General features: G+C 43.4%; 1 protein-coding gene across 1 annotated transcript in view; it reads left to right on the top strand.

Moving 5' to 3' along the window:
- The window catches only part of lama4 (laminin, alpha 4), a 192,789-nt gene that overhangs the window by 106,165 nt on the left and 72,093 nt on the right, over positions 1-14,531 (top strand). Inside the window, exons 21-24 of the mRNA XM_043684602.1 lie at positions 362-538; positions 674-819; positions 2,757-2,919; positions 4,869-5,002. Of these exons, the coding sequence (XP_043540537.1) occupies positions 362-538; positions 674-819; positions 2,757-2,919; positions 4,869-5,002 (620 nt within the window). The remainder of the gene's footprint in view (positions 1-361; positions 539-673; positions 820-2,756; positions 2,920-4,868; positions 5,003-14,531) is intronic.

Raw genomic sequence — 14,531 nt, 5'->3', positions numbered from 1 at the left:
AAGCCAACAGGCAGGTCTGCTTGTGCCAACCCTTGGCACCCACCAGAGAGGTTGGTGATTATGGAAGATGGAAAGTGTCTATTTATTGTTTAGCTAAGGCCCTTAATTGGTGGCAGGTTGGGAAGAATGCCTGTGAACCTTTCCGCTCAAAACTTAATTTGTGATGTGGTAAGAAGGGATGACCTTTTCACCAAAAGAAACTCACTCAATTATATCCCCTTCTCACCACCTCTCTCACCACTTCCAAAGTGGGGAAAATCATGTCCACTGTTTACCTGTTATTTAATTATAATCCATAGGTGTACAAATTGACTGACAGTATCAGTTTAAGAAGCAAATTATTTCCCTTGGTTCACTTCAGGTTCAAGTTTCCATGAAATTTGATGGCCGATCTGCAGTGGAACTTCAGCCAAAAGCAAACTTGGAAGAGCTCAAGTCTTTTACTTCATTGAGTTTGTTCATGCGAGTTCCTTCATTAAGTGAACAAGCTCAGGGTGCCAACAAAGACAGATTCATCATGTACCTTGGAAACAAAAGTGTAAGAGCATGTTGGTCTTACTGTAACAGTCCAAAGAATGGTATTGTACACAAGGAATTTTAATGCATTCAAAATTCTGCTGAACAGACTGGATTAAGTTTTACATTTGCAAATTTATTTTTTGCTGTGTTGCAGGGAAAACAAGATTACATTGGTTTGTGTATTAAAAATGACAACTTAGTTTATGTCCACAATCTTGGAAATGGAGATGTTGAGATTCCTTTGAACTCAAAGCCAGTTAGCACCTGGCCAAACTACTTCAATTTAATCAAAGTAGAAAGGTAACTCCCTTCTGATCTCTGTTATGGTCAAAGTAAGTTTTCATTAAAATAATTCAAACTATAATAACTTTCTGGTATTAACTGTCACATGAATCTGAGCAATGGTGAACATTTTGTTTTCCGGTTTTTCTGTTCAGTTCATGCCTTATCCAGATATTTCTTTGTCAGAAACTGAAACAAGCCGGGATGGGTAGTGCAATTTTTGAACTCAGGGTTGAAACATGTGGAGGCAGAATCTTTATGGCTTAAAGGGACAGAAATGAGCTTTGGTAACCAAAGAAAGAATAGAGTGATAGCTTGTGTGTCAATCTGCTGTCTCTGCTTCCAGTCCTTTTCATGAGGGTAAGAGATGATCAATGGAAGGACAGGTTAGTCAACTCCCCCACAGCAAATTGAGCAAATTAAAATGCTTAAGGAGCTCTTTCGGAGTTCACCTTCACAAATTTTCGTGGGAGTAGGAGGAGTAATCACAATGAGACCAGTTTAAAAGTGGCAAGAGGAGGGTGAACTGCATTTGGAATGTGGAAAATCAACGTATACATTGTATTGAAGAAACTTAGTGGAGCAGACAGGGGCTCCTCCATCACAGGAAAAATATAAGAAATGTTTACAAATTGTCACAATTCCCCAATCAGTAAAATACTTAGCTCCAATGATAAATGTTCAATCATCATTGCTCACATAGTATTAAGACAATACATAGTGATACCAATAAAGATCCAGCTTGTTTTTATTCGAATGCAATAGAAAGTTAATTTTGAATCTTAGAAAAATTAGGAATGTTCTAATATGAGCAGTTGATTTCAAACTGGCAGGTTACCACTGGGCAGGAAAAATGAAAATATACCATTGCATCACTGGCCTAAATGCCCACTACTCTGCAGTAACTTGTAAAGTTTTCTGTAGCAACATCTCCCAGACCCTAACCCTAACCCTGTTGTAGGTGACCTCTCGCAGAATGGCAGTAGATACATGTGAACAATCAGTTCCAAGTTCCTCGAGCAATCACACCCTGATCTGACTTGAGCATATATTACTGTGCCATTTTCACTGGTGAATGAACATTCTGCAATCCTTACTTTACAACATTATAGGAGCACTTAAGTCTCATTAAAGAAAACGCATTTATACTGGGTCTTTTGTAACCTCGGAATGACCAAAGAAACTTCAAAGCCAGTAAGGTACGTTTGTTTCAAGTGTGTTCGCTGCAGAATAATAAACATGGCAGACAACTCACACACAGAAGGGTCCAATCGGAACCTGCTAATGTCTAATCCAGTTTAGTGGTATGATTTGAGGGATGAATTCTGGCCAAGACACAGAGAACTCCCCTGCTTTTTTCAAATATGCACTCATATGAAAGCGTAAAAGAGTCTCATCTTCCCAGGAACAATTACATATGGACAATGAAATGTAGTTTTTGCCAAGAATGCCTAAATCTTGAACATTTCTTCTAAAAAAAATACCGATTTGGAGAATTTCAAACTAGCCTAACCTAACATCAAGAGTAAAACAAATTGGAAAGTTAGATTCAATTAAAAGTAAACTTGAGTGAAGTGTCAAATGGACATTAACCATGGCCTCACCAATTAGAAGGAGCAGCAAGATATAGAGGGTTGTGAAGAAGTGTATTTTCGCTGAATGAGTGGTAGGAATTTAGAACTTACTGCATTTAAAAGTGATAAAGACAGAAAACCCCATAACATTTAAGAAGGCTATGAAGAATGGAAAATGGGATTAGAATAGTTAACTGCCAGTATTGGCTGGCAAAGTCTCAGTGGGCTGAAGAGCCCTTTTCTGTATTTGTAGATCACATTCAGTGGTTGACAACAACTCTTAATGATTTATTCTTAACTGACAAATATTTCAGAAGTTAACAAAAGCAAAGCAGGATATTATCAATATGATTTTCATCACGTTCTTTTCCTTTCTGGTAGAGTTGGAAGGCATGGAAAAATACAACTAACTGTACCTAGCCCAGGTAGCACAGAAGAGCAAAAATTTATCCAGAAAGGAGCAAGTGAAGGCAATGATTCTCTACTAGATCTGGAAGCTGATAACATGGTTTTCTATTTGGGAGGAGTACCTCCAGATTTCCAGGTACGCTAAACTGAGTCAATTCTCAGACAGCACTTTAAACTTGCAATGTATTTTCCTTTTAAAGATGTTAATACAGTAATCTCCCACTACCCATTAGGGATATGTTTGAGCACCTCACGCTGAAGCCTAAAACTGTGAATAGTAGCAAACCCATTTTTAAAATGGGATTATACCTCCCTAGCAGTCCTCTGGTCGCTGGTTCTGGAAAGTTCCATGTAATATGATCGGGCTGCAGTAAACCACGGGTAACTGAAACCGCAGTAAATGGATCCACGGATATGGCAGTCACCTGTATTTTAAATTTTGATAAACTTGGTGAACTTCGTCAAAGTGTGTCCAAGACAGTAATAGTCTTTAATTGCTGTAGCATCTTTTGTTACACCAGTCAAACCAGTAGAATTCAAAAGTAATTATTTTAGTCTTCTGATTTTTCCCAATGCTCTTGGGTTATTTGTCCTTTGTTCTCAAGCCTCTTTCCAGGGAATTCTTCCAATTTCTTCAACTGAATTGCTTTATTGCAAATGTGGTATTTTTTGATTGACTGAAAATTAATGAAGTACTGTCACTACAATGTGTGCTTTCAGTAGCAGACATCAATATTGCTCAGATGGTCTGGTTAGGTGACAGGCACATTGATCATGTACTATCTTGTCCTGTGCTTCGCTATTTTTTCTCTTGGTTCATAATACCTATTCTGTGTAATATTTGGGAGTGTTAAGAGTTTATTTAATAGTCTTGCACTTAACTCCCATAGGCATAGTAAATAGTTTTTTGTTTCAATTTACTATTTATTCAACGTAGTTAAATAGCTCGTATATTGGTGCTGTCATAAGCTCGTTAAGTTCAAGTAACTGACATCAGCTCCAAGTCAAATGAAATTACTTTTTAAATACAGATTTACGATTTTCTCCAGGAGCGAATGAAATTTAAATATCAAGTTATTTTCTCCAAACTGAGGCCAAGTTTAGGGTTGAATCTCACAGAAGCATGTGTTGCCCCTGTAAGGTTCATTTTCAATGTGGTCAACGAAGATGGTTACCAGCCTCTAAATTCTTCTAAAATCCCTGAGAGCAGGTACTAAGAATGGAAAGTCTCCTAGTCAGCCACCTTGCACAAAATAAACCACTTCAATACTTTGTCAATAAGCAACAATTTAGCAAGTCTTATTGCAGCTGTAATATAGAAGAATCATAGAATCCCTACAGTGTGGAAGCAGGTCATTTAGCCTACCAAGTCCACATTAACCCTCCGAAGAGCATCTCACCGAAAGCTGGTACAGTTTAAAGTGAGAAGGAAGAAGCTAAAAGGAGATATGCAAGGAAATGTTTTGAACAGAGAACGGTAGGTGCCTGAACTGTACCGCTAGGGAAAGTGGTAGAAGCATTTATAATAGCAATGTTTAAGGCGCATCCAGACAGACACATGAACAGGCAGGAAATAAAAGGAATCAAACCATGTACAGGCAGTTAGAATTAGTTTAGAATAACATTGTGGTTGGCACAGACATGATTGGCTGAAGGGTCTACACCCCATTCTCTGCTGTTATATGTTTGCTGTTCATCAACCAATCCAATGGAAGTCTATGGCCCAGCCTTCAGAAATGAGGCCAGAAAGAAAAATGTAGTCTAATAAGCACAACAAATATTCAATAAGATTATCGAAAGAAGCAAGCACAGCATCTCTTTATGGAGCTGTTCGTCTAATGTTATCCTACAAAATTATATAATTTATTTGTACTGAGTCATGCACTGTCCTTCTTGTTAAACTGTCAGGATATTCCTCTTGACAGAAGAAAACATTATGTTCTGATAAAGGTTACAGCAAGAGGTTGACAACATAATATTATATAAAACTCACTTTCTGCACCTAGCCTTTCATAAGGTTATGGCTTTGTTTTGCAAATTAATGGATTCATCTGAACAGAAGCATTTTCCTCTTCTTTGTCATAGCTCCCTGCCAGCTTAAACTTTCCAGGCTTCGTTGGCTGTATAGAACTGGCAACACTTAATGATGACATAATAAGCCTCTACAACTTCAAACGGACATACAACCTGAACACAACAGCTGAGCGACCCTGTACAAGGTGAACTGATCATTACATCTGTACACTGCGGTAAAGTATAATGTTTTCACTTTTTTAATACCAGAGGTAACCTCTTCAGTTGGCCTTAGGATTGATATCAGAGTCTACTGGACCTGCAGTTTCTCACCATTGGCAATTGTCCAGTTCATGTCATCATCTACTTTTGAAGAGGTAAATAAGACCATAAGACATAGGACCAGTGTTAGGCCATTCAGCCCATTGAGGTGAAAGTGAAGACTGCACATGCTGGAGATCAGAGTCAAGATTAGAGTGATGCAGGAAAAGCAGAGCAGGTCAGGCAGCATCCGAGGAGCAGGAAAATTGATGTTTCGGGAAGGAGCCCTTCATCAGGAATGAGGCAGGGAGCCTCCGGGGTGGAGTGATAAATGGGAGGAGGGCGGGGCTGGAGAGAAGGTTGCTAAGAGTGCAATACGTGGATGGAGCTGGGGGATGAAGGTGATAGGTCAGAGAGGAGGGTGGAGAGGATGGGGGGAAGGAAGATTGGCAAGTAGGACAGGTCATGAGGATGGTGCTGAGCTGGCAGGTTGGAACTAGGGTAAGGTGGGGGGGCGGGGAAATGAGGAAACTGGTGAAGTCCACATTGATGCCCTGGGGTTGAAGTGTTCTGAGGCAGAAGATGAGGCATTATTCCTCCAGGCATCGGGTGGTGACTGTGTGGTGGTGGAGGAGGCCCGGGACCTGCATGTCTTCGGCAGAGTGAGAGGAGGAATTGAAATGTTCGGCCTTGGGGCAGTGGGGTTGATTGGTGCGGGTGTCTCGGAGATGTTCTCTAAAGCGCTCTGCAAGAAGGCGTCCAGTTTCCCCAATGTAGAAGAGACCGCATCGGGAGCAACGGATACAATAAATGACATTTGTGGAAGTGCAGGTGAAACTTTGATGGATGTGGAAGGCTCCTTTGGGGCCTTGGATGGAGGCGAGTGGGGAGGTCTGGAAGCAGGTTTTGCAATTCCTGCAGTGGCAGGTGAAGGTGCCAGGCAGGAGGGTGGGTTGTTGGGGGGGCATGGACCTGACCAGGTATTCACAGAGGGAACAGTCTTTGCAGAAAGCAGAAAGGGGTGGGGAGGGAAATATATCCCTGGTGGTGGGGTCCGTTTGTAGGTGGCGGAAATGTCGGCGGATGATGTAGTTTATGCGGAGGTTGATGGGGTGTAAGTTGAGGACCGGGGGGTTCTGTCCTTGTTATGGTTGGCGAGGTGGGGTTTGAGGGCGGAGGTGCGGGACGTGGATGAATTGCGTTGGAGGGCATCTTTAACCAGGTGGGAGGGGAAATTACAGTCTTTAAAGAAGGAGGCCATTGGTGTGTTCTGTGCGGAACTGGTCCTCCTGGGAGCAGATACGGTGGAGGAATTGGGAATACGGGATGGCATTTTTGCAGGAGCTATGGTGGGAAGAGGTGTAATCCAGGTAGCTGTGGGAGTTGGTAGGTTTGTAAACAATGTCAGTGTTGAGTCAGTCATCGTTGATGGAGAGGGAGAGGTCCAGGAAGCGGGGGGGGAAGGTGTCAGAGATGGTCCAGGTGAATTTAATGTCGGTGTGGAATGTGTGTGAAACTCCACTCCTCCAACCATAACAAGGACAGAACTCCCCGGTTCTCACCTTCCACCCCACCAACCTCCGCATAAACCGCATCATCCGCCGACATTTCCGCCACTTACAAATGGACCCCACCACCAGGGATATATTTCCCTCCCCATCCCTATCTGCTTTCCACAAAGACCATTCCCTATGTATTACCTGGTCAGGTCCTCGCCCCCCCACCAACCCACCCTCCCATCCTGGCACCTTCTCCTGTCACCACAGGAATTGCAAAACCTGCGCCCACACCTCCTCCCTCACCTCCATCCAAGGTCCCAAAGGAGCCTTCCACATCCATCAGAGTTGCACCTGCACTTCCACAAATATTATTTATTGTATCCGTTGCTCCCGATGCAGTCTCCTTTACATTGGGGAGACTGGCCATCTTCTTGCAGAGTGCTTTAGGGAACATCTCTGGGACACCTGCACCAATCAACCTCATGGCCGAACAATTCAACTCCCCTTCCCACTCTGCTGAGGACATGCAGGTCCTGGGCCTCCTCCATTGCCACTCCCTCACTACCTGACGCCTGGAGGAATAACGCCTCATCTTCTGCCTCAGAACACTTCAACCCCAGGGCATCAACGTGGACTTCACCAGTTTCCTCCTTTCCCCTCCCCCCACCTTACCCTAGTTCCAACCTGCCAGCTCAGCACCATCCTCATGACCTGTCCTACCTGCCAATCTTCCTTCCCACCTATCCCCTCCACTCTCCTCTCTGACCTTTCACCTTCATCCCCCAGCTCCATTCACCTACTGCACTCTTAGCTACCTTCTCTCCAGCCCCACCCTCCTCCCATTTATCTCTCCACCTGCCCGAAATGTCGATTTTCCTGCTGCTTGAACTGCTGTGCTTTTCCAGCGCCACTCTAATCTTGACTCATTCAGCCCATCGAGTCTGCTCCACCATTCAATCATGGTTAATATGTATCTCAACGTCATTCTCTTGTCTCCTCCCTGTAGACCTTGTTCGCTTTACTGATCAAGTACCGATTTATCTCTGTCTTAAAGACACTCAATGACTTGACCTCTACAGCCTTTGTGGCAAGGAGTTCCACAGACTCATCACCATCTGGCTGAACAAATTCCTCCCTATCTCAGTTCTAAAGGGTCAGCTCTTCACTCTGAGGCTGTGCCCTTCGATCCCAGTCTCCCCAACTGGTGGAAGCATCTTCTCCATATCCACATGATCCTGGCACCTCATTATTCTCTAACTTTCAGTACAATCCCCCATCGTTCTTCTAAACTTCATTGAGGACAGACCCACAGGTGTCAACCACTCCTCACATGACAAAACTTTCATTCCCGGTGATCACTCTTGGAAAGTCCTCAGGCAGAACATCCTTCCTTAGATACAGAGCCTAAAACCATTCACAGTATTCCAAATACAGTCTAACCAGAGCCTTCTACATCCTCAGCAGTACATCTCTGCTCTTGTACTCCAGCCCTCTTGAAACAAGTAACAACATTGCATTTGCCTTCCTAATTGCCAGCTAAACGTGCTTGACAACCTTAAAAGAATCCTGAAATAGGACCCTTTGTGTTTCAGATTTCTGACGCTTTTCCCCATTTAGAGAATAATCTATACCTCTTTCCTTCCTATCAAAGTGCAACACATCACACTTCCCCACTTTGTATTACATCTGTCATTTCTTTGCCCATTCTCCTAGCTTATCCAAGTCCTTTTGCAGTCTTCCCGCTTCCGCGACAGTACCAGTCTCTGCACCTATCTTTGTGTAATCTGCAACAGTGTCCTCTGTTACTTCATTCATAACATCAGTGTATAATGTGAATAGTTGTGGTCCTAAAACAGATCCCGAGGAACTCTACTAGTCACCAGCTGCCAGTCTGAAAAAGAACCCTTTATCTCCACTTCTTCCAGTCAGCCAATCCTCTATCCGTGCCAGTACCTTGTCCCTAACATCATGGGCTCCTTTCTTATTTAGCAACTCCTGTGTAGTATCTTGTTGAAGGCCTTCTGGAAAACCAAATAGATCATGTCCATTGGCTCTCCGTTGTCTAACTTGCTCGGAACCTTCTCAAAGAATTCTTATAGATTTATCAATGATGAAGCCAATGATGAAGCCAAGCTGACTGAGCCCTATTTTATCATGCATTTCCATGTATGCTGCAATCTCATCCTGAACAATGGACTCTTACAATTTTGCAATGACTGAGGTCCGGTCTATAATTTCTCATCTTCCATCTCACTCCCTTCTAAAATGGGGGAGGGGGGGGAATACATTAGCCATTTTCCAGTTCTCTGGAATGCTGCCAGATTCCAATGATTCCTGAAAGATCACCACTAATGCCTCCACAGTCTGCTCATTTATCTCCTTCAGAACTCCAGCGTGAAGGACATCTGATCTGGGTGATTTATCCACCTTCAAATTCACCTTCACCATTCAGCTTCCCCAACACTTGCACCTTAATGTTGGCCACTACACTCACCACTACCCCTGATTCTCCTAAAGTTCTGGTGTGCTACTGGTGCTTCCACTCTGAAGGCTGATCTCTAATACCATTGCAATGCTTCTGCCATTTCTTTGTTCCCTATTACTATTTCCCCACCCTCATTGTTTAGAGATCTGGTGTCCACCTTTCTCAGGGTCAGAATTGCTACTCACCCACAGGTAGCCAATTGACGCCATTTTTCCCCTGCAAACAAAGGTTTCCAATTGGCATAGGGGTTATGTACACCAGGCCAAAACATCATATCAAAACTTCTAGAGGCAGGCAATAAATATTGGGCGGGTCCGCGACACACACATCTCATGACTGAATTTGTTAAAAAAAAGACATAGATCAATAGATGTAGCAACACAACTAGAAAGGTGGGGCCCATGATTAATCCCACAGAGGACCCTTCCCACCCATACCTGGCTTGGTCACACCACAACTCGGGCAATTGGCTGTCCCAAAGCAGTTTTGCTCCTCCATAATCTAAGGCAAGCAATTGTGGCCATTTGAGATTTAAATGATGAACTGGTCTCTTATTCAGTGGTTGCCCTTTATTAAGGTTGTTTCTCTTTCTTCCATCAACAGCTCTCACCTTGGCTACTGGGGCTGCTGTTGTGTCAGTGCTCGTGACCCCCCACCATTAGCCCTTCAGCTTTGAAAACTAGTCTTAAAAATTGTGAGCACGCTCCCTACTATTAATTGGCAGACACATTAATAATTTAGGTGTGCATGTGGAGCCAGGGTCTATTTTAATCGAATCTAGAATTGAAGAAGTATACTTTGTAGTGTTTGGAATAAAAGTAATGAATTAACAGCACATATAAAGGTTAATTTGTTTTATCTTACAGCTGTTATGGTTACAAGGTGGTTATAGTTGGGAAATAGATATTCAGGTTTATGTGATTTTTCACAAGGATGAGCAAGAGGGAAGTTTGGTGAGATAACTCTGTTAGGTTAGGGTAGGAAAAGTTCAAAAGCAAGAAATCTTACATTAGAATATGTAGTAACCAGGTAGGTAGAGATAAGAGATAAGGGGAGAAAGATACTGGTGGATGTAAACTATTGGCTCCTTAACAGCAACTATATTATAGAACAGAGTGAATCATGAGATAATGAGGGCATGTGAAAAAAGGCTATACATTTATCATGGTTAACTTTAATCTTCATGTAGAATATAGAACTGTGCAGCACAGGAATGGGCTCTTCGCCCCATGATATTGTGCTGAACATGATGCCAAGTTAAACTAATCTCTTTTGCCTGCCCTTGGTCCATATCCCTCCATTCCTTATCTAAAAGTAGGTTAAATGCCCTCATCGTATCTGTCTCCAACACTATCCCTGGCAGTGAGTTCCAGACTCCTGTCACACTCTGTGTAAAAAATCTGCCCTCATGTCTCATAGAATTATACAGCACAGAAACAGACTTTTCGGTCCAACTTGTCCATGCCGACCAGATATTCTAAATAAACCTCATCCCACCTGCTAGTACCCGGCTCATATCCCTCCAAACCCTTCCTATTCATATACCCATTCAGATGCCTTTTAAATGTTGTATTTGTTCCAGTCTCCACCACTTCCTCTGGCAGCCCATTCCACACACGCATCACCCTCTGCATGAAAAGGTTGCCCCTTAGGTCCCTTTTAAACCTTGCCCCTCTCTCCTTAAACCTATGCCCTCTCGTTTTGGACATCCCCACCCTGGGGAAAAGACCTTATCTATTTACCTTATCCATGCCCCTCATGATTTAATAAACCTCTATAAGATCACCCCTCAACCTCTGATGCTCCAGGGAAAAGAGCCCCAGCCTATTCAGTCTCTCCCTTTAACTCAAACCCTCCAACCCTGGCATCATCCTTGTGATTATTTTCAGAACACTTTCAAGGTTCACAACATCCTGCCTATAGCAGGGAGACACAATATTCCAAAAGTGGCCTAACCAATGCCCTGTACAGCCAAACATGACCACCCAATTCCTATACTCAATGCACTGACCATTAAAGACAACTATACCAAACTCCTTTCCTACCCAATCTACCTGCGACTCCACTTTCAAGGAACTATGAACCTGAACTCGAAGGTCTCTTTGTTCAGTAACACTCCTCAAGATCTAACTTACCCCTCTCACCTTAAATGCATGCCCCCTAGTATTAGACATTTCAAACTCTGGGAGAAAGATTCTGACTATCAACCTTATCTGTGCATCTCATGATTTTACAAACTTCTCTCAGGTTTCCCCACAGCCTCTGCCACTCAAGAGAAAACAACCTGAGTTTTTCTAGTCTCTCCTTGTAGCTCAAACCTTCTAATCCAGGCAGCATCCTAATAAGCCTCTTCTCTATCCTTTCCAAAGCCTCCACATCCTTCCTGTAATGGGGAGACCAGGATTGAACATGATACTCTGAGTGTGGCCTGACTAAAGTCTTATAAAGCTACAACATCCTGACTCTTGTACTCAATTCTCTAACTAATAAAGGCATGCATGCCACACACCTTCTTTATCACCCTATCTACTTGCATTGCCAGTTTCAGGGAGCTGTGGACTTGAATCCCAAGATCCTTCTGAACATCAATGCTGTTCAGAGTCCTGCCATTAACCATATACTTTTCCTTAACATTTGATCTCCCAAAGTGCAACACCTTACATTTACCCAGATTAAACTTCATCTCCCATTTTTCCACCCATTTCTGCAACTGATTTATATCCTGCTATATCCTTTGGCAGTCTTCTACACTATCCACAACTCCACCGATCTTTGTATCATTTGCAAACATACTAACCCACCTGTCTACATTTTCATCCAAGTCATTTCTGTATATCACAAACAGCAGAGGTCCTAGTGCAGATCCCTGCAGAACACCACTAGTCATGGATCTCCAGTCTGAAAACCACCATTCTACCCTTACCCTCTGTCTTCTATGGGCAAGCCAATTCTGAACCCATGCAACCAGGTCACCGTGGATCCCAAACATCTTAATCTTCTGAATGAGCCTACTATGAGGGACCTTGTTGAAAGCTTTACTAAAATCCATGTAAACAACATCCACTGCTCCACCCTCATTGATCACCTTCATCACCTCCTCAAAAAAATCAGTCAAGTTAGTAAGATATAACCTACCCCACACAAAGCTATGCTGACTGTCCCTAATTAGGTCATGCTTTTCCAAATGTGCATAAATCCTATCCCTAAGAATAATCTCCAATAGTTTCCCAACCACCGATGTGAGACTCACCTGTCTATAGTTTCTTGGATTATCCCTATTTCCCTGTTTGAAAAAAGGAACAACATTAGCTACTTGCCAGTTCTCTGGGACCACTCCAGTGACTAGCAAGGATTACAAAGATCGTGATTAAGCCCACAGATATTTCCTTTCTTGTCTCTGTCTGTAACCTGGGGTAGATACCATCGGGCCCTGGAGATGTATCCACTGTGTTGCTCTTCAAGAGATCCAACACCACTTCTGTTTTGATCACAAAATGCCCCAGCATATTAGCATGCTCCACACAAATCTCACTATCCTCCTTATCCTTTTCCTGGGTGAATACTCATACAAAGTACTCATTTAGGATCCCACCCACATCCTCTGTCTCCAAGCACAAGTTCCCTCCTTTATTCTTGACAGTCCGTTGCTCTCGATGTGGTCTCCTCTGCGTTGGGGCCACAGGACGCCTACTTACAAAACTTTTCAGGGAACATCTGTGGGACACACGCACCAAAAGCCCCACCACCCTGTGTCTGACCTCTTCAACTCCCACTCCCACTCTGCCAAGGACATGCAAGTCTTGGGCTGCCTCCACTGCCAAATCTAAGCCAGCTGACCCCTGGAGGAAGAACACCACATCTTTTGTCTTGGGACCCTCCAACTACATTGCATCCATGTCGATTTTCAATAGTTTCCTCATCTCCCTCCCCCCCGCCCCCACTTCAAATCCAACCCTCCAACTCGGAACCACCCTCTTGAGTTGTCCTTCTTGTCCATCTTCCTTCCAACCTATCCGCTCCACCCTCCACTCTGACCTATCACCATCACTCCCCACCTCAATCTACCTATCACCTTCCCAGGAACCTTTCCCCCAGCCCCACCTCCACCCTCCTATTTATCTCTCAGCCCCTTTACCCCTCACATTCTTGATGAAGGGCTTATGTCTGAAATATGTCGATCCTCCTGTTCCTTGGATGTTGACTGACCTACTGTGCTTTTCCAGTAGCACACTTTTCAACTCTGCTCTCCAGCATCTGCAGTCCTCACATACTCCTGGTCCTACCTTTTCCCTAGTTATCCGCTTATTTTTAATGTATCTATAGAATGCTTTGGGATTCTCTTTAACCCTACTTGCTGGGTCATTTCATGGCCCCTTCTTGCTGTTCTGCTTGAGTACATTCCTACTTTTCTTTATATTCCTTGTAGGCCCTGTCTGATTTTAGGTTCCTAAACTTTACATATACTACTTTTTATTGTTTTGATTAAATTCACAACCTCCCTCATTATCCAAGGGTCCTTTCCCTTGCCATTCTTGTGCTTCCTTCTTTCTGGAAAATGCCGGGCTTGAACTCTCATCAGCAGGTCTTTAAACAATTTCCACATGTCAAATGTGGACTGTCTGATAGCAACTCCTCCTAATTAACACTCCCTAGCTCCTGCCTAATACTGACATAATTTTCCCTCCTCCAATTTAGTATTTTCCCACGTGGTCCTGACTTATCCTTGTTTACAGCTATCATAAAACTTAAGGAGTTATGATCACTGTTTCCAAAATGCTCTCTCGCTGATAGATCAGTCACCTGGTGAGGCTGATTAGCTGATACAAAGTCCAGAATGCCCACCCCCACAGTTGGGCTATCCACATACTGTTTCAAGAAACCTTTCTGGATGCACTTAACAAATTTTGCTCCATCTAACCCTCTTGCTCTAAGGGAGTCTCAGACAATATACATGACCTTCTTGGGAGTCATCTACAGGCCCCCAAACAGTAGTCTGGATGTCGGATGTAAGTTGAATCAGGAGCTGAAAGTGGCCTGTCGCAAAGATGTTAGTACAGTTATTATGGGGGATTTTTAACATGCAGGTAGACTGGGAGAATCAGGATGGTATTGGACCTCAAGAAAGAGACTTTGTGGAGTGCCTCAGAGATGGATTCTTAGAGCAGCTGGTGCTGGAGCTGACCAGGGAGAAGGCAATTCTGGATCTGGTATTGTGTAACGAACCAGAATTGGACAGAGACCTCGAAGTGAAGGAGCCATTGGGAAATAGTGACCATAATACAATAAGCTTCAATCTGCAATTTGAGAGGGAGAGGGTACAATTGGAAGTGACAATATTTCTGTTGAATAAAGGGAACTATGGAGCTATGAGGGAGGAGCTGGCCAAAGTTCAATGGTGCAATACCTTAGCAGGGAAGACCGTGGAGGAACAATGGCGGATATTTCTGCGGATATTTAGGATCAGTTCATTCCTAAAAGGAAGAAAGACCC

The sequence above is a fragment of the Chiloscyllium plagiosum genome, chromosome 3 (genome assembly GCF_004010195.1).
Source record: "Chiloscyllium plagiosum isolate BGI_BamShark_2017 chromosome 3, ASM401019v2, whole genome shotgun sequence".
Taxonomy (NCBI): Eukaryota; Metazoa; Chordata; class Chondrichthyes; order Orectolobiformes; family Hemiscylliidae; genus Chiloscyllium; species Chiloscyllium plagiosum.
This window is presented reverse-complemented; position numbering and strand designations above follow the sequence as displayed.